General features: G+C 42.8%; 1 protein-coding gene across 1 annotated transcript in view; it reads left to right on the top strand.

Annotated features, from left to right (window-relative positions):
- Positions 1-25,454, top strand: part of RASSF8 (Ras association domain family member 8) — a 97,082-nt gene extending 71,628 nt beyond the window's left edge. Inside the window, exons 3-6 of the mRNA XM_082309125.1 lie at positions 850-1,045; positions 13,041-13,930; positions 19,074-19,218; positions 20,355-25,454. Of these exons, the coding sequence (XP_082165251.1) occupies positions 943-1,045; positions 13,041-13,930; positions 19,074-19,218; positions 20,355-20,476 (1,260 nt within the window). The 5' untranslated portion in view covers positions 850-942 and the 3' untranslated portion in view covers positions 20,477-25,454. The remainder of the gene's footprint in view (positions 1-849; positions 1,046-13,040; positions 13,931-19,073; positions 19,219-20,354) is intronic.
- The last annotated feature ends 456 nt before the right edge of the window (positions 25,455-25,910 follow it).

The raw sequence follows: 25,910 nt of genomic DNA, 5'->3' as shown, positions 1-25,910 counted from the left end.
CAAACTTTGGGAATTTTCTTTTTTAAAATGAAATTGGGAGCTAGTACACCATACTAGCTGGTATGACTTTGATGTTATTTCAGCGAAGGCAGTAGAACCATGCTCAAAAGCGAGAACTGGCTAGGCTAGATGGTATGGCTTTCTTTTTGGTTTAGTAGTCATTGCAGTGCCTATGGAAAAACCCAGGGTAACACTTTAGCCAAAGTCTGTTTCCCTACAGAACCAGCACAGTGTTGGCAGAGGTTAAACCACCTCTACAACACTTTCGCTGATGCATCTCCTTGTTTGGGAGAAAGAAAGAGGCGGTCTGTCTGCTTGCTTCCCTTTCTGGGTTTTCCAGTGCTGGTACTAAATGCACAGGTTGGTTGGGACCAGGAACCTTCAGCTGCTTCCGTATGGAGAGCAAGGTGGGACTCTCATGGATGGCTGAATTAAAAATGTTTCCCCCTGGTGTTGCTGTGCCACTACCTGCTAGGAGTTATTGAACAAACACTGAAAGGATCTATAACCAGTCCCTTGAAACATCCAGGCAGTATATAAAGGAAGAAGGGCATCTGTTACTGGAAACTGTTATGAGTTTACTCTGGAGTTGTTTGCTTAATGCCATTTCTTTTGGTGCTTTTTTTGTAATAACTTAGAATATTTTAGGAAGTAAACTGTAATGAAACTTCTGGTATGTCTACAGAATGGGTAGACATTGCTAAAGCAAGGTATGTTTGATTCCTGTTGTTATTTTTAAAGAAAGGAGGCTGCGTTGCCTCTTCTACCCAATAGATGTTAAGGTGAATTTGTTATCTTCTTAAATTGGTAATGCCTCACTATAAACACCAGGATTCTTTTCTCTTCTAGCTGCTGAGAGAAGCCTGCTGCATTATCTCTGGTATAGCTGCAAGTATGACTTGACTGATTTGCATTCATGGCTCTCGGATGATCTGGTGAACCATGGAGCTCAAAGTATGGGTGGATGGAGTCCAGAGAATTGTGTGCGGGGTCACCGAAGTCACAACATGCCAGGAAGTTGTAATAGCCCTTGCTCAGGCTATTGGTAAGTAACTTTGTCAGCTGGGTGCTGGGAACTGGGGTGAAGGGTTTTTTATGAAGCTAAACCGAGGGGAGGTGGGGTTGCACTGATATTCATATCAGTAGAGCATGAACGTACGATGCACAGTGGGGCAACCTTGCAGTGTAAACTTGCAGCCTTTGATTTTTAACCTGCCAGAGGGAGATTAAAAAGAAAGAAAATAAATGCTTTGAAATCTGTAAACTTTAATTCAGTACAAATTTATTCTCTAAATAATAATATGCTGCCATTTGTCATTGTAAATACAGCCTGGACTAAAGAAGGTGCTAAGCTGTCAGTGTTTTGAGTACCGAAGAAATATAAAAGCAGTACAAAATAATTGGTTGGCTTCTACAAGCTAATGATGTTCATTGAAGTTATACACATTGTACGTATCCCTAGCTATATTGGGAATAGTATAGGTCAATGAAATAGATCCTTCAAGTTCTGCTCTTACTCCTGCAGGCCACATAACTCGGTACTAATGAAAGGGTAACTTGCAGTCTGTTCAGTTGTTCAGTGTTAGCTATTTGCTGAACATTTGGGGGGGGGAAGAGGGGGAAGTCTTTCAGGCTCCACTACAAGAAAGAACATCCCTTCAGTACTTCCTACGCTGAATCTTATTATTTGCTAAAATTTTATAAATGGCTTTACATACTATTTAAATTTAGACATTAAAACCTGTGCCTTACCTAAAATTAAATTCATAATTTAAGGGCTAGCTTTTGCATTTGTCAGTATTCCAGCAATTTTTCAAGATTGTATTAGCAGTCTGACTCAATTGCAAAATAGTAATTTTTCTAATAAAAACCAAATGAGGGCTATGAATGTCAACTAGATGTTCTACCTATAAGCATGAAGTAAATTTCTCTGAATTTCTGTGATGTTTGTTTATTTAAATGTGTACTTCTGAACATCATTTCCATATACCTTCCTCTGCTGGAGTAGAAGACTGGCACTTTTTTGTTTTATATCTTAAGGGGATTGAACACAATGCTAGCATGTGTATACTCTATCTCTATGCATCAAATACCTTTTAAAGTTTCATTTAAAAATTGTAGAAAGTCAGTATGTCTCTAAAATCTTGTATTCAATGGTTAACTGTTAAGCGTGCTTTTACTGGTTGTGTTAGTTGCAGCTTTTCATTTAATGCTGAGTTATGAATTGCTCGCTTCCGTGTCTCATTTTCTGCCTATAGGTCTTTTTAAGACACAATTATGCTAGCATGATTATTTCCTAGTAATGATTAAGAAGTGTCACATATTTAGGAAAAATAAATAAACTTCTTGCGATAGACTGCTGTTCTTTACATTGCTTTCAATGTCTCACTTATCCTGTTTCCTTTGCCTCCTCCTCCAAAACAAAAAAAGTCAGACTCCCAGTTCTAGACAAGAACTTAATGTTCTCCAGTGTAATTTCTCTTTGTTTTTTCTGTATCCTCAGTTATTAGCCTGAACTCTGAAAAAATTCCATCAGTCTTGGAAACGCATGCAGTTTTTGTCAACTCAGCAGACTGCCTTTTCTGTAACATGTCACCAGTTCATCTGGGGCATGCGACTCTGGTTCCATGCGGAGATAAATTTCAGTTGCAACCAGAGCCAAAGTAAGATAATCCTTTGGAAATTCCTTCCCGAGGCAAATATCCTCTCTAGAAAACACCTAGAGTAATTGTGCTCTGGTTTCTCACGGGGGCTGCTAAGACAATATTAAACACCATATAAATTATACTTGTGTGTCTTTGGCAGACAGGGCTTTTCCAACCCTCCCGTCAGGCCATTCATCAGAAAAGCAGCCATATGCCTGCTGCTTTGATTTGGCTATAGGTACCAGGTAATATCTGTCCCTCGAATGTGAATGGGAATCTATTAAAATGTATCCCTCCTAGCTCTCACCTGACATTTGGTGGTGGAAAGTAGGCAGTCTTAGTTGGCTTCCTCCTTGGTTGGCTCTGATCTTATTTTCTACTTTGCAGTCTGGCTCCTTCAGCAGTCGCATATCTTGGCAGGTCTCAATATTACTTTGTCTGTCTGTTGGTCTGTCTGCAAAGTTTTTTGAGATGCTCCTTTTGTTTTATCGTGTCTTACAGTTTATTGCTAGGTCCTTGACTTAAAAAAATACAACACAGACACACAATGCAGTCGTCTTCACTGAGCCTGAAATATGAACTGCAATAGATGTATTATTTGTGTTGAAGTGCAGTGTCTGGAATATCTGCAAATTAACTTATTTTACAGCTGTATCCACTGAAGAAAGCACAAGCCAAAGGTACTTGGATTAAGAGATCTATAGTTCAAGAAGCTTCTCATGGACAAACTGAAGCTGCCTCTATTCTAGAAATATGAAAAGTAAAGCTTTACAATGTATTTCAAAAATAGGAAAATCAAAATTATTATAGAATGGGCTGTAGTTGGAAGGCACCTCTGAACATCATCTAGTCCAACTCTGCTACTCAAAGCAGGGACAGCTAGAGCAGGTTGCTCGGGACCACATGCAGTCAGGTTTTGAATATGGCCAAGTATGGAGACTCCAGCACCTCCCTGGGCCACCTGTTTCGGTGTTCAGTCACTCTCACAGTAAGAGGGTTTTTTCCTTATTTTTAAACAGCATTTCTTGTATTTCAAGAAACTTCTTTTGATCAAATGCAGGGCCACGTCTCCTGATCTCCCACTGTGATAAGAGCAACAAAAAGGTTTCCATCTATTTACTTTCCAGCTCTCCCCTCATGTCATGGAAATTCAGTAATTGCTTTCTTCAGGATATGGAAGTGTTCTCTCTCTCTCTCTCTCTCTCTCTCTTTTTTTTTTTTTTTTTTTTTAATGCAAAGGCAAGGACTTATGTTCTAGGGCTATTTTATCTGAATCTGAATTCTCTCAGTGTCAGGAGGCACACAAGGTGCGAACATCGTTCTTCCACTTCGATCGGTCTGCGGCTGCGTGCTCTGGAGTCCCAAGGGCCACAGCGCAGTCTTCTGTTGTTTTTTTCCTCAAGACATGACCGATCCAGTTCCATCTCCTCCTCCTCGCTTCATTACTGTTTTTCTCCATCTGAAAGTTGATGCTCGTTGTTTCTGCAACTTTTTTTTTTTTTTTTTTTCCCCCCGGAGGAGGTAGTTGGCCTCCTGCCCAACCCCCATGACTTGGAGGGCCAGTGGTTTTAGGGCTATTTTAGCCAAACAAAAATAGCAAGTCATGCTGGGTTATGCCCCTTTGTAGGAGGTTCTGTCCCATTACCCAAAGTGTAGCCTCATCCTTTGGCAGACAGAGTGCTATCACTTAACTTGCCTGACTAATGTTCCTTGACCTGTTCCTTAAAAATTGATATCTGCCATTATTAACTCTTTCAGTGGAAAGGCCTGCATGTCTCTTCCTTTGAGGCTGTACTCCTGATAGATAACATTTGTGTTACCTGTTCTTGTCCTATGATCTCATTCCCCTGTTGCCCGTCTCTTGATCGTTGAGGAATAGGAACTGATTCTACTCCAAGTTTCTGTACAGATTAGGTTTTTTTAGAATTTTTGTTTGGCTTGAAGTTAAAGCGTTTGAATTAAATCTCAAATAAACCTCATTCTTTAAAAGAGAGAGAGAGAGTTGTCTCTTTTGGGGATCCCAGCAAAGCTTATTTTAAAAAGGTATGTATATATTTTAATGAATGTGAGAGAGAATAATGTCATTTGTATATAATTTTGGATGCCGTAGTTGATTGTTTCTCTAACTTAGGAGGAGTTAGAAATGCCTTAGCTGGAGGGAGGGTCTCTGGAATTCTGTTCAAGACAGGCATAAAACTATCCAGTTAGAAGTTTCCAGAGAGTGAAATCACCTCCCACTGGGACCTTGAAGAACACTTGATATTACCTTTTATGAGTTGTATCCAGGGCTGCTTGCTTGCTTTTTTTTTTTTTTTCCTTTCCTTCTAACTCAAGCTGCTTGCAAATTACAAAGAGAATGTTTGGCCTTATAATACAAATAAGAGAAGTGATCATTTCATCATGAGAAACTAAGCCCTCACCAAAATGTAAAAATCCACCACAGCACACAGTTTAAATGGAGAACCATGAGTCTTGTTTTAAAAATATTTTTGCCAGGAGAGATGAGCTAGATTTTATCAAATCCATCATCATCTATTTTAAAAATCTGTATTTGACAGCAAATTCTGACTGATTTTTTGCTTCCTCTAGCTTTTCTGTGCATTCTGTGAAAATCATGCCAGAATGGCTTCATATAAATGTTGCTTGCTCATTTTGATTCCTTTTCTTAATTTGGGCAACTGAAAAAGAAGTAAAAAAAAGTTACTGACACTTTCCGACTGCATGTATGATGAGATGGTTGGTAAACCCGGTCAGAGGTCTGCTTTGCAAAGTAGTATATGGGCTTACAGCTGAGGGTGTGTGAGCGTAGTGGCTCCTCTCAAAAACTCATTGTAATACTGAGGGGAAAAACAGATGGTATCCTAAAAGAAAGTGAGCTAATCATGTTGGCTGATAATTCAGGCAAATCTAGTTTAACTACAGAAGTTTTTTGTTTTTTGTTTTTTGTTTTTTTTTAATGTGCTTTTACTGGTTGTTTTCCATTCAAATCTAAAAAATAAGAATCTTCCAAAGGAACATGGTGATGAATAGCGCAGTCACAAATATACTTACCCTGTTTCTTCAGAAGTGCTCTCCCATTTACAGCCCCTGTGGGGATTTTTACTGCATTTGTTGTGATTTCTTTTCCCTCTGGAGACTGGAGTGCATCTTCTGTACTCAGAATGACATGTTTGTTTCCTAGAAAGAGAATATTTCAGTCTAGAGATGTGAAGCTTGAATTTCTTACCAAAGTGCACTTTTGTTTTCTGCCCTCATGAAATTTTCTGTGGCTAATAATTAAAATGGCAGACTTGCTTTAAATAGTGCTGTGGATTTTGGTTTTCTGGCTGTAGCACAATATCAGGAGAATAGGAGCAACACTTAACTGAACAAGAAGTACAGCTGTCTCTTTTTAAAATTAAACTAATGCAGCTGTCAATTTTTTTATTGCAGTTGAGTATTTTTCCTCAAAGATAAATGGGGTGTATTTATGAAAATAGAGCACGGGTTTGTTCATGCTGTTTCAAACATGCATTACAGCGTTGTGAGGCTCAGCCAGAGTTGTATCTGGAAAAATCACACCACTTCGTTGTCTCTTCTTATGTTCGTCCCTTCTTCCAAATAATTTCTGCTAAAGCAAGTGCCAGAGCTGGCTGTCAGACACTTCGAGAGAGAGAGAAAAGAGTCTGAGGTTGAATTGAATCGTACTGCTGAGTCTGAAGAGGATTAGAAAAAGGGAACAATTCCTATTGTGTACAAACTGAAGATTTGAAACATTGAATTAATCATGTAGTTTACTGCTAAGAATCACTTGAAACTTGGGTTATTTTTGACCCCACCTTTCATTCTCTGCTGCTTCAAATAGCAACACTAAGAGGGATCATAAGTAGTACAAGAAAGCTGCACGCTGTCGCGATCCCATGGTGCGATCACATAAACTTCATGGTTCAGAAATTTAGTGACAGTAACCTTGCTGCAAGGCGTGGTGCTTGGGTGGGATGATTTGTTGCCCCCTTTAATGATGTGGTACGTCTAGCGTAGCGGTGGCGTGTGTACAGAGACCTGGGCTGCTTTATCTGCTTTGCCACGTCTTGCTGTTTGACCTCGGCCAAACTGCTCCTCCGCATTGTTTTACCTATTTAGGAAATGGGTCTAAAATAAGTGCGGTACCTCAGGGTGCTTAGGCGAAAGGGCGTTGAAAGGATGAAATGACTGTGAGTGCTTTGTTTTGTCAGATTATGATAAACTCTTGTATATGCTTTTTTTGATCGAAAGGATAATAGTAATAAACTAAGATTTCAGTCCTGATAAAGACACATAATCACATTGTGAGCACAGCTGGACCTAGTGAGCTAAGCAGACCGCCCTCACTGTCATTAAACTTGACCCTGTATATCTCTGTGGGCGTGTTTTCCTAGGGCTGAATCCCTCCGATTTTCATTGTTTTCTGTGGTATGCATACACGTGTGTGCAAAATATGGCATGAGTTAAGAAATCTGAGTAATGCAAACCCTAACCTCTATTTTAAAGGCTTTTTTTACTCTTAATCTTTCTTGGGTATTTAATGAGTTCTCAGGTAGCTAAAATGGTATTTTTTTTAAATTGCTACAGATGTTAACTTAAGTATCAGATAATGAATGAAATGTCAGCTTCATATTTCAAAGATACTGAGTTCAAATCATACTTGGTTTATTCAAATTGCCAGCAATTACTTTTCTGTCAGTTCTGTTAAAGATTCAGGAGTTAATGCTGTTGCCCCTTTGGTAAGGCAGAGTATTTTTTCCCACGTTTCACATGTTAAGAGTTCTTACAAGATTTTGCCCATGTAAAATTATTTTTCTTTACATTGCCTTGTTAAGGAAGACAGCATCCAGTTGCCTAGTGCTAGAGGGCTATCTCTGGGAAACCAAGGTGGTCAGAAAGCTGTATCCAGGTTGGGGAGTGGGTACATTTGTCAGTGCCCCACAGAGCTCTGGGCAGTCTGGGTTTGGCTTGAGCATGTGTTGGAATACCTGGCTTTACCTCCATGGAAACCTGTGCACAGACAGGCGACGGTATGTATATACTCACTATGCACTGTTGTGAGTTTGGCATGCTAATTCAGATTTATCTCAAGAGCAAGATTAGTACAGCTCCCTTTTTAGTTGTCTTAAGACTTGCATGTAAGACAGAAGTTGCATTTTCTTTTTTCAGACTCTGTCCAGAGTGCCACCTTGCCGGGAGGGTCTTTGGCACCGCTGCTGTGCAGCAGCAGAGGTGGTGGGATCCCTGGGAAAAATGGGACCTAGGAGTATGCCTGCCAGAGAGCACCTCCCCTGGCGCCAAGTGCATCCTGGCAGTCTTGGGGAAAAAGGAGAAACTGGGAGCAAGACTGTGTGACCTCTAGTGACAAAGGCCTGCTCTTGCCCACCCTAGCCCCTTCCCTAGGGAAGGAGAGGTACCCCCATGTTTAAGACTGCTCATCTAGCCACCTTTCCCAGAAATAACATGAGGCCAGGGCAGTGACTCACCTGCTTGCACTGACTCGCTGCTGTAGGTCCTGCTTGTGAAGCATGGGAGATGCTTAATGAAAAGATGGATCTGACTTGGTGCTTGAAATAAACTTTTGTAGCCTGACTAGAAAGATAAGGTACAGATACGTTTTTACATGATGTATCATGCTACCTGCATACAAAAAAAAAGTAGTGCCTGTCCCCCGAAATGCTTTGCATGTAGAGGATGATGCACTTTTGGGAAGGAGAAAACAGATGAATCACTTCTGTCCTGAAAAACAGTATTGATGACCTCTCAGGTTACAGTCCTGCCAAAAGTGTTGCATGAGAAACACTGCTACTGCAACTTTCCTTTGGAATTTCATTTTGACTTTTGGCAACAGAAACAGTCGCTCATGTCTACTGTGTCAGCTGCAAGTATTAAAGCATATAGAGAAGCTTAAAGTGCATAATAGTTATACGGGTTCTACTGCCTTCATGGAGTGTAATTTAAAAGTCTGCCTCTTGAGAGTCTGAAAAAAAAAATGTTCAATTACCTTGTTCCTATATTTCATTAGTTTAATCACTGTTCATTGTAATGGAATCTGTGTTTAAATTACCAAATTACATCAATCCCAAACTAAGACAACAGTGGTTCGGCACGTGACGTGGGCACTCAAGTCCAGAGCTTGCTGTTTGGCTGTACAGCAGAGCAGTGGCTGATCCAGGATACTGGCTGTAGTTAACTCTTTAAAGTCTCATTGATCAAGCGATAACCGGTGACATTAGAGCTGGGTTCAAACCACTCGTGACAGCTAGTTGCAGGCTGCCAGAACATCAGCATTCTGGAGTCCATGTATTTCCTGTTTTGATCTCTCTCACTTTTAAAATAAAAGACTTTTTTGAAGATGTTCCTGTATTAATAGAACCTGTGGTAAGTTTGTATGCTTACGTAGCTGTAAACTTCACCCATTAACCTTGACACTGGCCCTTTGTGCAGATGCAGTGTGCTTTATATATGTAAATACATACCTGCTTCTGTTATAGTTTGTCATTCGCTGTCTTGCAAAACACATACAAATTCTTGATGATTGTTTTGAGATGGTAATACTATGTTGTCCATTATTGTCAGGGACCATTATATGGTCAGTGGGTCAGCACAGAATATTAATGAGAAGTAGCTGGCCAGTGAATGGGGTGGAGAGGCTCTGGGCTTTCTCCAGCACTTGAATTGCTGTTTTCTGAAGAGGGAGCCATAGAACACAGCACTGCTGGTGCCTGTTTGGGGCTGTCTGGATTGTTTTCTCTACCATTCTCATTAGTACAAGGCTTTGATAGAATATTAAAAAACAAAACTGGTCTAATATGTTCTAGTTGTACATGCTCTTAAAGAGAAGTTTGATTTCAGAAGTTGTAAGGGATCCACCGACTAGGCATACACCCATTGTGAACATCAGTGCAATAACTAAAGCTGTGCTTTGGCAGCTCCTTGAATTGACTGCGTAACTGCTCGTCTGACTACCTGGAAATACTTCATAAATCTGCATGAGATTGAATGTGTTCTATATGCAGCTGGGAAAAACACACTGTGGTTTAATGAATGCCATACATTGCTGATATGGGGCACATTACATGAATACAACAGTAGCAAATTTTTAAAATTAATGTTTGCGTGAATGAGGTAGGATTGAGTTCTGCCAGGTGCTGTGTAAGCACAAACAATCTCTATTGCAGAAAGCTTATGGACAACATACAAGACAAGAAGCAGCACGCAGGTGGTGAAATGTTCTGTGTCAACAACCCAAGCAACCTGCTTTCTCCTTGTCAATGGTAGCACATCAAAACCAGCAGTTTGTTGCAAGGATGCCTGTGTTCTGAAATATTCTGTCATTAGTTTTGAATTAACTCATTCACCCTCTCATTTGTGGATTAATCCCTTCTAATGCAAGCAAACATCACAGTTGTGGTTGTCCAGGTATTGTTAACTGCATCATACATAGGCTGAATACAGTAAACCTAGGTAATGAACTTGGATGAGGACAGCTTTGTTTTAGACTAATACTGAACTCCAGGTGTGGCTGTTGAACTGTATTAAGTATTACTTCTACAAAACACTTTCTTTTATGTGGATCTGGAGTGCAGAGTTCATTATTTAGGACTGCATGTTGATTTGGACCCCAAAGCTAAGATGGAAAGAGTTCTTGGCAAGTGCCTCGCTTAATTCCTTAATTCACTTTTGGTTGAGATTGTTAGCTTTATTCCCCTCCCCCATTTTCTTTTTTTGTCTCTTGTTACATTTCTTTTAAGTAGTGCATTTAATAGCAAAGTGAATAGAAATTGCATGCTGATCACTGCCCTAGTGGTACATACTCTTGTTTACAATTTCAAGGCTTCTTTGAACTTGGTTGTTTCTGACACAACAAGAACATTAGTGGCATTACCATGATTACAAGCTGAAAGCTTTTAAGATTAGCAAAATAGAGTGGTAAAATGCAATCTTTGTCCTAGGGTTCTGTGGTATGTTTTTACTTCATTTTTCTTCTCCAGGATTTTATTGTTAGTATGCTATAGCAAACAGCACTAGGTTTATTTTTCCTGTAACAACACTGATGCCTACTACAAACTATAAATCTTCATGGATCAATGAACAATATTGTGGGTTGTCAAAAATCTCTGACTTTGTATCTTGGCATAGTAAACTTCTTTTTGAAGTACTTTATTACAATAAACTTTAAATCTGTTTCTGAGAGTGTTGGCCAAGTATGTTGGTACGCTGATAGATTCCTCCCCCCTGCCACCCCCCCCAGTGCTTACCTCAAGTCATTTATTTATAAGGCATTCGGGGGGGGCGGAGGGGTGGATTGCTGTTACCATGCTGCTTGCCTTGTTTTGCTGAGTTCTATCAGTCAAAACTTCACGTACTCTTTGAGCTCTCGCTCCTAACTTGGAAGTGAGCACGGACATTTTGGTCTCTTGTTTGGCCAGCTAACTACCACTAGTATGCTCCATCCGCCAAAGCAGCCTGTTCTCTAGGCGGTGCCCGTACATCTGATTTTTGTTGTTCTTTGCATCATGAGCTAACTCTGAGAAAGTGAGATCAGAGGAACCATTTCCAACACAGTAGCTGTATCCTGGGGAGCTCTTTATAAGGTTGGTCTGACAATATCAGATTTTAGGGGGCCACATAGCGTGTTATTCACCACAGTGGAGCTTGTCTCCTACAAATTTGAGGTGCGGAAGCTGTGCGAGTGTTGTGGTTGGAGGCCAGAGGCAGATCTCCAGCCTGAGATTAGGATATTTTCGTTCTTTTGGGAAAAGTGCAGTGGTTGGGGAGGTGGTGTAAGGAAAGAAAATGCATCAAATGGGTTACCACTGATAACTACATTTATTCCAACTCCCCTGCTCCGTAGTTGCATATGTGACAGGTATTTTAGGCATTTATGTGCTGAAATAAATCCTCATTTGAATGATGATCTATCATGGAAATGGATATATGTAATGCATTAAAATAGCTAATGATGTTTTTAAGGTTAATGGCAATTGTGGAGCTGTTCAGAAATTAATCAGGATCACATGCTTTAAAAGCAGTTGATCTTTCACATCTTTTTGTAAACAGTGTGGTGGCTTTTAAGTGAAGTCGCTTTCATGGTAAGGAAAACTCTTCTGCATTTGGAGAATGCTGTATCTCAGAGTAGTAAGAGTGTTTAGAAAAAATAAAAATAGTGGAAAACCTCAAGTGCTGTATTTTTGTAGCATTCAGAGCATCTATAAGGGGTCTCAGAGGAACAAGACTGCTAAGCTGAATTTAAGTATGTTTGGTCTCGGCACAAAAGAAGCCATGGACAGAAGTTGTACTTCCCCCTACGCTAAAAGTGAACCATATTGCATTCCTTGTACAGCTAGCTGTCAGTATAGAGGTCAGAAAACATCATGACGGTTATTAAAGGATTTGAGCTTCTTTTTTTTTTTTTTCTCAAGCCGGGGGGCCTTGAGAGCTGCTGGTACAGGTGAGGGCTCTGTGCAGGGAGCCCAAGCTGCTCGTTTCCCGTCGGGGCAGCCTCTGCCACCCTCGTCCCCGTGTTCTGCTCCCTGAAGGTTTGTCACGTCGGCAGCGCTGCCATGGGCCACATGAGCTGGCATAATGCTGCCGTGGCCCTGAGCCGGCTTTACCCGGTGGCTGAACTAATGGGGGGCACGAGATGGTGAGCTAAGGCTCAGTTGGTCATGAGCAGTTGCCTCTCTGGTTAGTGATACAGTTTAAAAGCAAACACCATCTCCAAATTTTGATTTTTCTGTGTGGCTGTACGAAGGATGTGGAACTCTCTGTTCTTGTTTTGTTCCCCTAGAGATGAATATTGGATGTATTTCTTTGCTGGGTATCAGCATCGCTAGGTCACTTGCTTTAATTTCAGTGACTCCAAATCTGAGCGAAGCCCTGGAGTTGTGCAGTTTCACTCGTGTGTGCAATGTAAATCGGTACTCGCTCGTTCAGTTACTGCTCTATATGGAGAGGATTTTCCTGAGATAATTTACAGTTGAAACAGGCGCTGTGTAGGCGGCGTGCTCAGCTCAGTAACAAAGGAGCATTTACTCTAACGCAGGAAAACGCGCGGGGACCCGTCGGTGGCTGCTCCCCTCTGCGGGAGGCCAGCGCCCGCCCGCCTAGGCGCCTCTGAGGTGACTCCGCAGGGTCCGGCCTGGGCGGTTTCTCCTCCCCTTGCAGCAGCTCCCGCACCCCCGGCCTTGCACCCCCCCGCACCCCCGCGCCCGTTCCCGGCGAACCGGGCGAGCCCGAGGTGAGCGGGCGCGGCCGCTGGCGAGCGGCGCGGCGCGGCCGCCAGGGGGCGCCCAGGGCCGGCGGCGGCCCCGCCTGCCGTGCGGCGCTGTCGCTGTCCGGCAGCGCCCCCTGGCGGGCCGCCCGCTGACGGCTGTGCTTGCCTTGCAGGCCGCACCGGGAGGTACACGCTGATCGAGAAATGGCGGGACACCGAGCGGCACCTGGCGCCGCACGAAAACCCCATCGTCTCGTTGAACAAGTGGGGGCAGTACGCGAGCGACGTGCAGCTGATCCTGCGCCGCACCGGGCCCTCCCTGAGCGAGAGACCGACTTCGGACAGCGTGGCTCGCATCCCGGAGAGGACTCTGTACCGGCAAAGCTTGCCTCCCCTGGCCAAGCTGAGGCCCCCCGGCGACAAGTCCATGAAGAGGAGGGAGCCGAAAAGGAAATCCCTCACCTTCACCGGGGGGGCCAAAGGGTTAATGGACATCTTTGGGAAAAGCAAGGAATCAGAGTTCAAGCAAAAGGTGCTCAACAACTGCAAAACAACAGCAGACGAGTTGAAGAAATTGATCCACCTCCAGACGGAGAAACTTCAGTGCATTGAGAAGCAGCTGGAGTCCAACGAGGCCGAGATCCGCTACTGGGAGCAGAAGTATAACTCCAGCCTGGAAGAAGAAATCCTCAAGCTAGAGCAGAAGATCAAAAGGAACGAAGTGGAGATTGAAGAGGAAGAGTTCTGGGAAAACGAGCTGCAGATCGAACAGGAGAACGAAAAACAGCTGAAGGAGCAGCTGCAGGAGATGAGGCAGAGGATCCTGGAGTGTGAGAGCAAGCTGAAGGACTACATGTCTCAGATCCACAACATGGAAAGCGGCCTCGAAGCTGAGAAGTTGCAGCGGGAAGTTCAAGAGTCCCAAGTGAATGAAGAAGAGGTCAAGGAAAAGATTGAGAAGGTGAAGGGTGAAATTGATATTCAGGGCCAGCAGAGTCTGAGGTTGGAAAATGGCATTAAAGCCGTAGAAAGGTCTTTGGGCCAAGCTACCAAACGGTTACAGGTAAGAATGTCCTTTTTATCTATAGCAAAGCAAAGTCAAAGACCTGACTGTAATGAATTTTTCTTACACAGATTTGGAGCCCAGGAAAGAAAACACGAGAAACTTTCCACAGTGAATTTGGATAAAAGGAACAAAGCATTGCTTTCATTTTCAAATTGCATTTCAGATTTTTTTTTGAAGAGCAGACAATTTTCATTTAAAATACCTGTGTGTATTTTACTCATTCAAACAATCTGAAAAGAAAAACAGTAGTTAGTTTTTTGTCTCAAAGTAAACCAGCAGACATTTTGGTGGATGTGTTCCTGGCCTTTCAGAAGGCCTGGGTGGCCTGCAGGGTTAGTGCTGCATGCCACACCACCTTTCATTTATCTATGTGCTGGCTCAGTTTCTTTTTATCGGTTACAGCTTTGGTTTGCTACCATCCCCTGACTGCCTGTTGACCTCTGAGAAATCACTTGAAGTGTATCTTCACCATGCGGTGGTCCATGGTAGAGAAACACTAGAGCTAGTGTCAGGCAAACCAGCTGAGGGCAGTATGGCTGCACCCATGGCAATGCTTCTAGCCACCTTGGCCTGCTGAGAGGGAGTGCTCCCTAGCTCCAGTGAGGTGCTGCTGTGCTAGTGGGTCTGGGCTCTTGCACACCTCGGACAAATAATACCTCCCGCATGAAGAATAGCGCATTTAGGGCTAGCGGGGGATTGTTGTACTACTGCTGGGTGCTAAAGGGCACTGTAGCGCTCTCGGCCTAACACCTTTAAAAGTGTTAGTCTTCAAACCCCTGCTGATTTGGAGTTCTATCTTGAGGATTTAGGTCCTAGATCTTGGTAGCTCAGTGCTTCATGTTGTTAAATTTCAGGGAAATTTGCACCATCATAGCCTTTTCTGAGGCTAAACTTCTGATTCTTGCTAGGTTTGTCTGCCACGAAAATAGATGAATTAAAAAGAACAGTCCAAAAGCAGCACCTGGATAGATGAATGTAGAACTAAAGTAACTGTTAGCTTACAGGGCTTTTGTTTTAAATAATAGCATCTCCCTTTTCCTGTCTGACTTGCTGGTGTTCAGGATTTTATTTTCTCTACACCTCTTGCATTTGTGGCACGTGTCAAAAGAGGATCCAGTCTCTGGTTCCTCGCTAAAGTTAATATCACTTGGAACTTGATAGAGCATGAAGGAATAAATACAAATGGAAATCCAGCTGCTAGCTGGATGAGGTAAAGGAAAGATTGTAGCTCCTGGGATTTTAACATGCCATGTAAGATAGGACCGAGGCACCACACATCAGTTTGAGTTGTGATTCTTGCTGTATTCCTGAGATTCACAGTTACTATGTTCCACAGCGCTGCAGTTGCAGTAAAGTAATTCTGCTGTGAACGTGTAAAGGGATTTTGCATCTTTACTCCTGAGCACCTAGAACCATGTCAGTATAAGCTGATTTTACTAAATGAGGAGGGAAAAAAAATGTAATCTTTTCATCCGAAGCAAAATGGATGAAAACTGTAAGCAGGTTTGGCCATATTTGTCTATCCTAAGTTTCCAGACACACTATACTTAAGGATTTGCAGTAACAGAAAGCGAAAAGTCCTCTTTATATATTTTACCTACTCTCAGTAACACTCAGTGAGGGTATGATTGAGTTCAAAATATTTCTTGCTGTGTTTTTTTTTTTTTATAGGCTAGGGTTTCACTTTCTCAGGAAAGTTCCCATTAAATTCAGATCTTCCAAGCTTATTCTAAACCTAAAGGTGCACTAAGCTGTAAGTCCAGGAGAAAATAAACTCAGCTCTGTATTAATCAGTTTGGGGGGGAGGAAATAAAGAAATATTTTCTTGCATGCTGAAAGTTAAATATTAATATTTCATAGAATCATAGAATCGTTAAGGTTGGAAAAGACCCTTAAGATCATCGAGTCCAACCGTTAACCTAGCACTGCCAAGTCCACCACTAAACCATGTCCTCGAGCACCACCTCTACCCGTCTTTTAAATACCTCCAGGGATGGAGACTCAACCACTGCCCCGGGCAGCCTGTTCCAATGCCTGACTGCCCTTTTGGTGAAGTTTTTCCTCGTATCCAACCTAAACTTCCTCTGGCGCAGCTTGAGGCCGTTTCCTCTCGTCCTATCCCTTCTTACCAGGGATAAGAGACCAACCCCCACCTCGCTACAGCCTCCTTTCGGGTAGCTGTAGAGAGCAATAAGGTCTCCCCTCAGCTTCCTCTTCTCCAGGCTAAACAACCCCAGTTCCCTCAGCTGCTCCTCAGAAGACTTGTGCTCCAGACCCTTCACCAGCTTCATTGCCCTCCTCTGGACACACTCCAGCACCTTGATGTCCTTCTTGTAGTGAGGGGCCCAAAACTGAACACAGTACTCAAGGTGCGGCCTCACCAGTGCCGAGTACAGGGGCACTATCACCGCCCTGGTCCTGCTGTCCACACTATTCCTGATACAAGCCAGGATACCATTGGCCTTCTTGGCCACCTGGGCACACTGCTGGCTCGTGTTCAGGCGGCTGTCAACCAACACCCCCAGGTCCTTTTCTGCGAGGCAGCTCTCCAGCCTCTCTTCCCCAAGCCTGTAGTGCTGCATGGGGTTGTTGTGACCCAAGTGCAGGACCTGGCACTCAGCCTTGTTGAATCTCAGTTGGCCCCGGCCCAATGATCCAGCCTGGCCAGGTCCCTCTGTAGGGCCTTCCTGCCCTCCAGCAGACTGACACTCCTGCCCAGCTTGGTGTCATCTGCAAACTTACTGAGGGTGCCCTCAATCCCCTCATCCAGATCATCAATGAAGATACTGAACAGGACCAGCCCCAACACTGAGCCCTGGGAAACCCCACTCGTGACTGGCCACCAACCAGATTTGACTCCATTCACCACCACTCTCTGGGCTCGGCCGTCCAGCCAGTTTCTAACCCAGCACAGAGTGCACTTATCCAAGCCATGAGCAGCCAGCTTCTCCAGGAGAATGCTGTGGGAGACAGTGTCAAAGGCCTTACTAAAGTCCAGGTAGACAACATCCACAGCCTTCCCCTCATCCACTAAGCGGGTCACCTTGTCATAGAAGGAGACCAGGTTAGTGAAGCAGGACCTCCCTTTCATAAACCCATGCTGGCTGAGCCTGATCCCCTGGCTGTCCGGCACGTGCCACATAAAGGCACTCAAGATGATCTGCTCCATGACCTTCCCCGGCACCAAGGTCAGGCTGACAGGCCTGTAGTTCCCCAGATCCTCCTTCCGACCCTTCTTGTAGATTTATAGAACTGTTGATTGGAAACTGGAAAAGTTGAGCATGGGTGTTTTATAGACCTTTCAGTAAGGAAGGAAAGAAAATTTTGCTTCACTAGATTTCAAGTGATAAGAACAGGGAGGTAGTATTTTTTAGCAGCATGTGAGAAATTTCTAGTAATTTGTCCTACCTCTTTCATTCCTTTTCTCTAGCTACCTCAATAACCTTACTTTCCAACAATATGAGGTTATGTTCAGTTAAGGATCAGATGCAGCACTCTGCTCTCCCTGTTTCTAGAGAAAGATTTTTAAATGCAAAAAAACCCCCAAACCAAACCAAAAATAAAAATCCCACCCTTGTTCATGTAGAAGACCTCACTAAAGTTTCACAATTAGATACTAAATTTAAGAGCTTAAACCAGTAGGATTTGGGGTGACACTTAACATTTTTGCCTTGAGAACTGGCAAGAACAAGTTATTTATGATAAATTCTGCTAACCTGCATATTTCACCGATTCAGGGTTTTTTAAAAAACTGAATTCCCTTCAGTGGCAACTTTGTTACAGACTCGTAAAACATGGAGCTGCAGAATTAACATTGTAGTAAGTAAGGCAGTTCAGAATTTCCTATGCCCCCAGTCCCCAGTGGAGTCTAATAGGCCTGGAATAAACTGAAGAATTTTTCTGTAGAATTGTCTTAAAATTTGGAGGTGGCCTGGTTTCCATTTCTCAGTCCAGTTTCTGCAAAAGCTCATAGCCAATGAATGGAAACCCAAGTCTGGCACGGGAAGCTGAGACCCACCACATGACATGCATTGACTGAACAGGTCAAACAAACAGATCAGTGACAAAGCAATTGGCATTTAAAAGGTCATAATTCAGACATCAGATCAGTTGTGTTAATTTTCTTACTAACTGTTGAATTCAGCCTCAACTATGACCTTACTGCAAGTTTAAAATTAATAAGGACTGTGCATCCACAAAACTATTCTCCCCCAATCCTTGTGTGAGTTCATGTATAATTCTGCTTACACAACATAATTAGGGAAAAGAAGGTTGACCCAACCTCCATCTCGTGCCAAAATGAAGATGTAGCAGTATGCACTGCATGGAGACGCCCACAGACGTGTGCCTGGTATCTGGGTAGCTAGCCCGGCCCCTGTGTGGCCACATAGGTGAAGCCCATCCTGGCTGTGGAAGAGTCCCACGTGCAGCTGTCTGCTAATGAAGCTGAATCTGTGGGGGGCGGGAAATAATTGTAGTCTAAGACTGTCGTAATCTATCGGCGCTGTAGGTTTTGTATATCATGCTAGAATTACAGAGTATTGAGGAAGAACCTAAATGATCACCTTCTGTGCTTGTGAAGGGGTGGTGAACCAGCCAGGATTTGGTCTCATTGTACACAACACAGTACGCTTGCAGAATGAGAGAGTTCTGTCCATAAAAATGTACACTCTAAATAAAAAAACCACAAAGAACAAGAAGAGAGAGGAATTATTCTCCTTTTAGGAACAGAAGAACTAAATGAGCTGTCCAAGCCATACTGGACACTTCTGGTAGAGCTAAGATTTGGTGCCAGACTGATACTCAGCTGATGTACTTTCTCAGTGCTCACTGTTACTTTTATTTGCTCACATCTGTTGTGCCAAAATTTTTCTCAGGTGGTATGAGAAACATCTGCTAGTCATCCAAGAAGCAATGTAAACAGACCACTAGTAATCTCTAATAAGTAATAGTGAGTGTTGATTTGCTTTCTAAATTACGAGAGTAAAACACCTTTCAACTCTTCCATTTACATTTGAATTTAAAAACCGGGGGCTTTCTCATCAAAAGGAGAAGCATTAGTTGCCCAATTGCAAGTAGAGTCTCGAAATGCTGCTTTATGCTCGCTGCTTCTCAGCAGATGTCTTCTCTTTCCTGGCAGGACAGGGAACAAGAACTGGAGCAACTGACAAAGGAGCTGCGACAGGTCAATCTCCAGCAGTTCATCCAGCAAACAGGAACGAAGGTCACGGTGCTGCCAGCAGACCCCGTTGAGGTGGAGGCGCCGCATGTGGAGCTCGAGAGAGGTGCAGCGCTCGGAACGCTTTTGGTGGGCGGGAGAAGGGGATGGCAATGCGTTTACCTGCTGCATACATTAAGTGACTGCTCTGTTAGCAAAGAAGTTAGCAAAATATTAAGGAAGTACAGTGTCAAATATTTATTTTCATTCCAAGGGTTTAGTGAGCTATAAATAAAGCGCAGTAGGTAGATAACGTCTCTCCCACTGTGCCCGGGCATGTGTTTGTCCCATCAGTAACCCATTAGGCCAGTATCTTTCAAGTGTGGCTACCATGGCTGCAGGCATGTAAGCTGGCACGCAGCATGATTGCATGTCTGACATTGCTGTTTGTCTGGGTTCTTCCTCTTCTGGGGGGATGTGTTGTCAAAGTAGAAAAAGGAATGTGTCTGGATCTCGAGAAATCCCAGACAGCAGCCGCACGGGAATAGGAGCTAATCCAGCTGGGCTGCCAGCCATCCAGAAGCCCTGCACAGATGGCTGTAACAGCGTCTGCAAATTGACTTTGCCCCTAGTGGGATCAGTGCATTCTGCACGTGCCCACATTGGAATTCAGAATGTCCTCAGCAGAAACATGGTTGCGACACGCGTTCAAAGTGCTCCCGTGGCACGAGCAGAAACTCCTCTGCTGTGGTGTGCATTACCCAGCACCCTGCTTGCGAGGGGCCTGTTTCTCTCAGCGTTCTCCTTAGCCGGTTCTGTCCCTCCTCTCAGAAACCTTTCTAGCCAAAAGGCGTTGGGAGGGTAGGGAGGTGGGGAGAGAAGAAAAGCCAACCAGGCCTTAAATGTCAGCACTTGTATGAAGCTTCTCTTTGAAGTGGGCAGGAAGCTGAACACTTGAGTTACGAATAGGTACGAGCTCTTTCTGCACATTACTGTATACATGTATTGCACGTATCCGTGTGCATGTTCCTTGTGGGAGGGTATTTATATTGAGTAGGTATATCTTTCTGTTTCGAAATGAGTAGGAGGTGTGCACCTTAGATCTCATCACTTCCTAGTCAGGCCTTTGAATTTTTTGTTGTATATGGGATTAGTTTTTCTGTACTGCACTAAGCGCACGCTGCAGTAAGCAGGAAGAGGAGGGGTGTTCTACAGCCATCACCCTCGCTGGTGACTTTTCTAACTGCCCTGTTTCTTGTGCAGAGCCAACATTTCAGTCTGGGTCACTGAAGCGCCCTGGTTCATCGAGGCAACTCCCCAGTAACCTTCGGATTCTACAGAATCCCCTGTCGTCTGGTTTTAACCCGGAGGGCATTTATGTATGACAGTACCATACCTCTTCTGGAGAGGACCTAGCAAGGTACCCCGGACAAGATACACTTTTGTTTTATTCTGCCAATAATGAAAGGAAGAAGTTTTTGTGTGGTTTTTTTTTTGGTTTTTTTTTGTTTTTTTTTTTGTTAAGCCACCATATATTTTTTTTCTTCTTCCTCCGACACACCACTTGGAGCCATACCCTGTGCACTGATGCTAAAGAGACAGAGGAACTCTCTCGTTTCATATTTGGCAAGGATGAACTTGCTGTGAACACAGCTAGAGTGCAAAAACCTTTGCTTGTTTTTGCCACTTCAGAAGTGTTTGGGAAAGTATTGTTCCATGTATAGGCATAAATAAAAGACTGAGGGTGAAGGAAACCATGTATGCAACTTACCCGAGGTTTAATTTATTCCCTTTAGTCAATGGACGTGTGAATGTTGACCTTTTATATTTTTATTTTTAGCTTGTGAATAATCACGTATGGCTGTATGTCAGTCTGACAAGGTGACTTTAATTTGCGTGTACAACCATCCGCCATTTGATCAAGTACAACAACTTGCAATGCAGAGTTCTGTGGCGTGCCGAACCATTAAAATGGTTTCTCACCACTGACTTTGTTAATTTCTGTTGTGGGTCATAATATGTCATGTTCCAGCCATTGCTACCTTTTAAGGCTTGAAAAGTGAGCTTGTGGGATTTACTTGCTGTTGAATCTGCCTTGAATGAAGCACCTAGTGTTCAAAAGATTTATGGAATTTAAACCTTGGCTTGGTAAAAATATTTCCAGCATATGATTGAGGATGCACTAGTTAGATGATATTTTATTATATAGAATGTATATTTGAAATATTTTGCCACATTGTATATGCCTTTTGAGAAAAGAACAATGTAAGAAGTTGTCTTCATATATCTTACCAAAAGACAGTAGGAGGCTTTCACTGTGTGTGATTTTGTACTTTATTTTTTCCACTAGCCATTACAGTGTTCTTGTTTTGCGGTAAATCTTGTTGGAGGAGGAGAAAAAAAAAACCAAACACAAAACAAATGATCATTCTCTTCCAGCCTTCCAAAATTCACTCAAGTTTTGTGGAGGGAAGAAACCTGGCAGAGTCCCATGAAGTCAATAGCAGAGCTTCTACTGACTTGAGTGGGGCTGGGATTTCATTCCGGGTCCCCAGTGTTAAATGGTAGATGTTTAGCCTCTTTGAAAGATGTGTTGCTGCACAGTCACTTATAAAATATAAAGCTTACAAACGGGAAATTCACATATGTGGTAGTCATTTTTTACAAAAAATGTGAAAAGAGAACCTTATCGTATCTTGATGTCACTCTAATGCAATCAAAGCTGAGCAAGGATTAGACAAAATGGCTTCCACGCAGAAAGTAAGACGCTACCAAGTAGCATCTTGGCTACAGGCCTTAAAATTAGATTGCTGAAGCTGACACCAAGTTTGTAGAGAAAGTGACTGGCATCGGTGGGACGCTTGGTATAGTTAGGAGGCTGGCCTCATGGATGAGTTGAAGAAGGAATGGGCCTCACCGAGTTGCGTTTGGATGTCCTGTTCTAAGGGCAGCTCCTACCGTCATCCCCACCTTTGAGATCCCCTTGACACGAGAGGGGGTCGCCGTGCTTCCACTGCAGTATTGAACGCCTGGACTTCAGTCGGTGGCAAAATGACAGAACTCCTGATGTCTTTGGTAGGGCCAGGATTTTACCACTGGTAGGAAACTCCAAGCTTTTTGCCATAGAAAATACTTACGAATTCTTAACTCCTAGCATCCTCTTGTGTTGATTTACTGATGTGCAGATAAATGTTAATTGAAGTTTCCTTTTTTAAAAAAGGAGCTTCCTGACAAATGGAAGTTTTAGAAGATGTAGTAGAAGATGAAGGACTCTTGAGTGTTAAACGCATTTTTTTTCCCTTTCCACTTATTAATGGCATCATATATTCTAAAAATGCTGCTGTATTTAGACTAACAGCAACAGATGAGGCTGTGAATATATAAAGGACCTTTCCAAATGAATTCTGAATTTTTACTGTTTAACTTATCAAGTCTTCCCCCCCCCCCCCCCGCCCTTGTGAGCAAACTGGAAAATGAGATGTTCCTACCCGAGGAATCTTTGCAGTGCTCACAGATTTTACTGTTAGTTTATCACAATTCTGTGCTCATGTTTACTGTGCCCATAACTTTGTATTAAAAAAAAAAAAAAAAAAAGAATGTGTGTATATATATATATATTAAAAAAAGTGTAAAATATACATAGTTTGGGGACAATATCTGTCCAAGGTACTTGAGCATATATGCCTTACATTCTGGGTTCAATTTACAGAAATGAAATGGCCCTCTCCAGTGGATATCTCGCATCTTCAGCACCTCTTGATGTTAGAGAACTGAGGCACTCAGCACCTTGCAAAGTCTGGCCCAAATTATGCTGCATGGGGGTGGGGGGAAACACAAGGAAAAGCCTGTTGCAATTTCAGTCTTGTACTGAGATGAAGTATTTTTCAGGCAGATCAGCATACTTGCCCAGTTAATGTTTTTGTCATACTTTGTGACTGGTCCATCTCCCACAGATGTCGGTTTGAGCTGAATCGGGCTCTTGCTTCATAAAAACTGCTCTCTTTCTCTGCCAGGTTATTCTTTGAGATGGAGGGAGGAGGAAAAGGATTAAAAGGAAGGGGAAGAGCAGCTTTGGAGGGCTTGGTTACGGCTTTGTAAGAGAATCAAGGAAGGAATTTGCCATTTAAGTTAAAAACTAGCATCTGCTGATTGCAGCAGCTGTTGGACAGAAGGGCCAGCCTGGAGCTGGCTCAGGAGCATCCACGGCATCATCACTGAGGGGACCCTCCTTGTCAGGGCTTTAGCGCATGTCAGGGTGATCTGAAAAACGTTCACAGCTTCAGCCACTGTTGTGGCAAAGGAGAGGCTTTGGTGTCCAGACCTGTCATTTGTGAGACACTGACAAATTCCCCTGCCCCCACCATACTCCTCTTGCTTATTGAATTTCACCCAGGTTCAAGTTCTGTAGCATTTTCACCCTCTCTGTAAATAAACCAAAAATAAATGGCATGCCCTTGCATTAAATGTGAATTGAACAATGTATTACAGTTATAAAAATTCCTCACGTTATGGCGTTGAGTTTTGCTTCCAATCCACTGCAGAACCTCACTCTTTCTTTACAAATGTAGAAAAATGGATTTTCAGAAGCGTTTCAGACCTACTTATGGGGCATTAGCAGAAAGGAAGCTACACGTACTAATTTTAACAAGTGCCGTATTATTTACTGGCCAGCATGATAAAAATGGGTTTTTTTGCTTGCGTTAAATAGTTGAATACACAAGCACTGTTTTCCAGTGCACAGGGAATTTATATGGAGAACTCCTGTAATTTGTTACTAATGGAAATTAACTGTGTTACCTCTCTCATCCATGAGGATACAGTTTATTTTTGTCGGTGATGCTATGTTGTTAGGGGAAAGGGGGGGGTGACCGTTTGAAAAGCCGGTAGGTTGAGGCTGAGGTAAACATTCTGAATGCCCGAGCAACGGAGAAACCCAAGTCCCACTCTGAAAAGTCAGCTAGGAACCTGCCTCCCGTTATCTCTGTGGGACTGAGGTTCCCAAGTGCCTGAGTTGCTTCTGGAAATGGTATGTTAGCTTTGGGATTATTTGCTTTTCTAAACCCTAGCAAGCTGGGAGGAAGTTCTTGAAGACGAGAACTACCGCTAGCATTAGCAATATGCAAACATGCTTTCATTGTGAGGTAAAAGGGAAAAGATCCTTTAGCGAAATAAAAATCTCCTGGGGCAATAATTGCCTTGGTTTTTAGCGTGAAGAATATTGCATTGTTTTAGTGAACTGGGATCATGTGAGTGTGAGCAAAAAAATCGATCTTGTAATTTTAATGAGTTATCTTGAAGCATATAAATTCCTGATGTGCATTAACTTGAGTGAATTGGGCCTTAATGATCCATGTAAATAACAAAACTGTATTCAGATATTTTTTCCAGAAAATAGTCTCTAATGGTCTGTACTGTATTAAAATAAGTGTCAAAGTGTTACTTTTATATTACACCTTTTTTTTTTTTTTTTTTTTTTTTTTTAGAACATTGATACATGCATGTTTATTCTATTTGCTACAGTATTTTAATGTTTTGGATGAAGGCCATCGGTTGTATGGAGATGACAAAACAATCATTCTGTCTATTTATTCAGTATTGCTGCTTAAAGTTTTCAAAATAAAGCTTTCAATGCCAATATAATGACTGATTGAAAGCTGTTCTAGCTCTCTCCAGATGTTTTTTTTCTATGTTTATAGAAAACTAAATCAGTGAAACTTGGTATATAAACTGTTATACCAGCAAAGAATTGTTGCAATAATATTGTGGGGAGGGGCTGGGGGTAAGTGTGTGTAGTATATACATAAATGTATGCATGCAGTGAATGCGTTTAGGTCTCAAGTAAATGGAGTGCTGAAGAATGTTCGAATCCTTCGTGGCCTTGCAAGCAATTTACGCATGCGGCCCAGTACTGGTTGGTGCTTCACGCCAGCGTGCAGTGCTTGTGAGGGGCAGAACAAGCAGAGGTGGTCACATAGGGTCAACTCGGAGCCCTTCGAACCAAGTGGGATTGAAGCACATTCTTGAGTATTCCATAGACGTGTTTCTGAATTGGGCCTAAAAGCATGTTCTGATACAAAAATCTTTCAGTTGCAGCAAGGATGCCTTGTTTCAAACGTAGCTGGTACCTCTGAAAATGTGAGTGGTTTTGAGATGGATCGAGCGTGCCTGCTCTGTTTGTAAAGGGTATCAAAATGCAGAGAACGTTCACCCTCATGATCACCCCATGAAACTACTAACTAGGGGTTCTGACTGGAAGATGTGAGTTGCTGATGCTTTAACCTAGAGAAGCAACGCAAACTAACTGTGAAAACACGAGTGAGCATTCTATTACTGCTCTGCTTCAATGCAAGATGAAAATCTGTATTATATGTAACTATATTTTTTTGTCATTTAAAAAGCTTCTATTTTTTATTATTCTCATGAATGATTGACAAAAGATGTTGGATATGCTCCCATACAATAAATTCCCCTCTGAAACTTTGGGTCTTTACCGTTCATGGTTTCCTGGAATTGCAGCGTACATCTCGCGCACATCTCGTGATACAGCTACCGGAACTCTGTGTGTCGAAGAACGCTCAGCCTGAAAGCAGGCCAAGGTAACGCTCAGTGCGTCTAGAGCTCGAACGCTGTCAGAAATGGCCGTGTGTTGAGCATTAGCACGTAACGAGCACTCCTAAATGGGAATTTACTTGGAGGTGTGGGACATAAGACTGGTTGGTGTGGGGACGCTATGGAAGACAAGAGAGGTCCTCTACCATAAAGTGTGCACATGCTGTGTTTTAATCAGATGTAGCCCAGGAACTATAAGGGAATGGAGTA

This window comes from Platalea leucorodia (genome assembly GCF_965183815.1).
Source record: "Platalea leucorodia genome assembly, chromosome: 4".
Classification (NCBI taxonomy): Eukaryota; Metazoa; Chordata; class Aves; order Pelecaniformes; family Threskiornithidae; genus Platalea; species Platalea leucorodia.
This window is presented reverse-complemented; position numbering and strand designations above follow the sequence as displayed.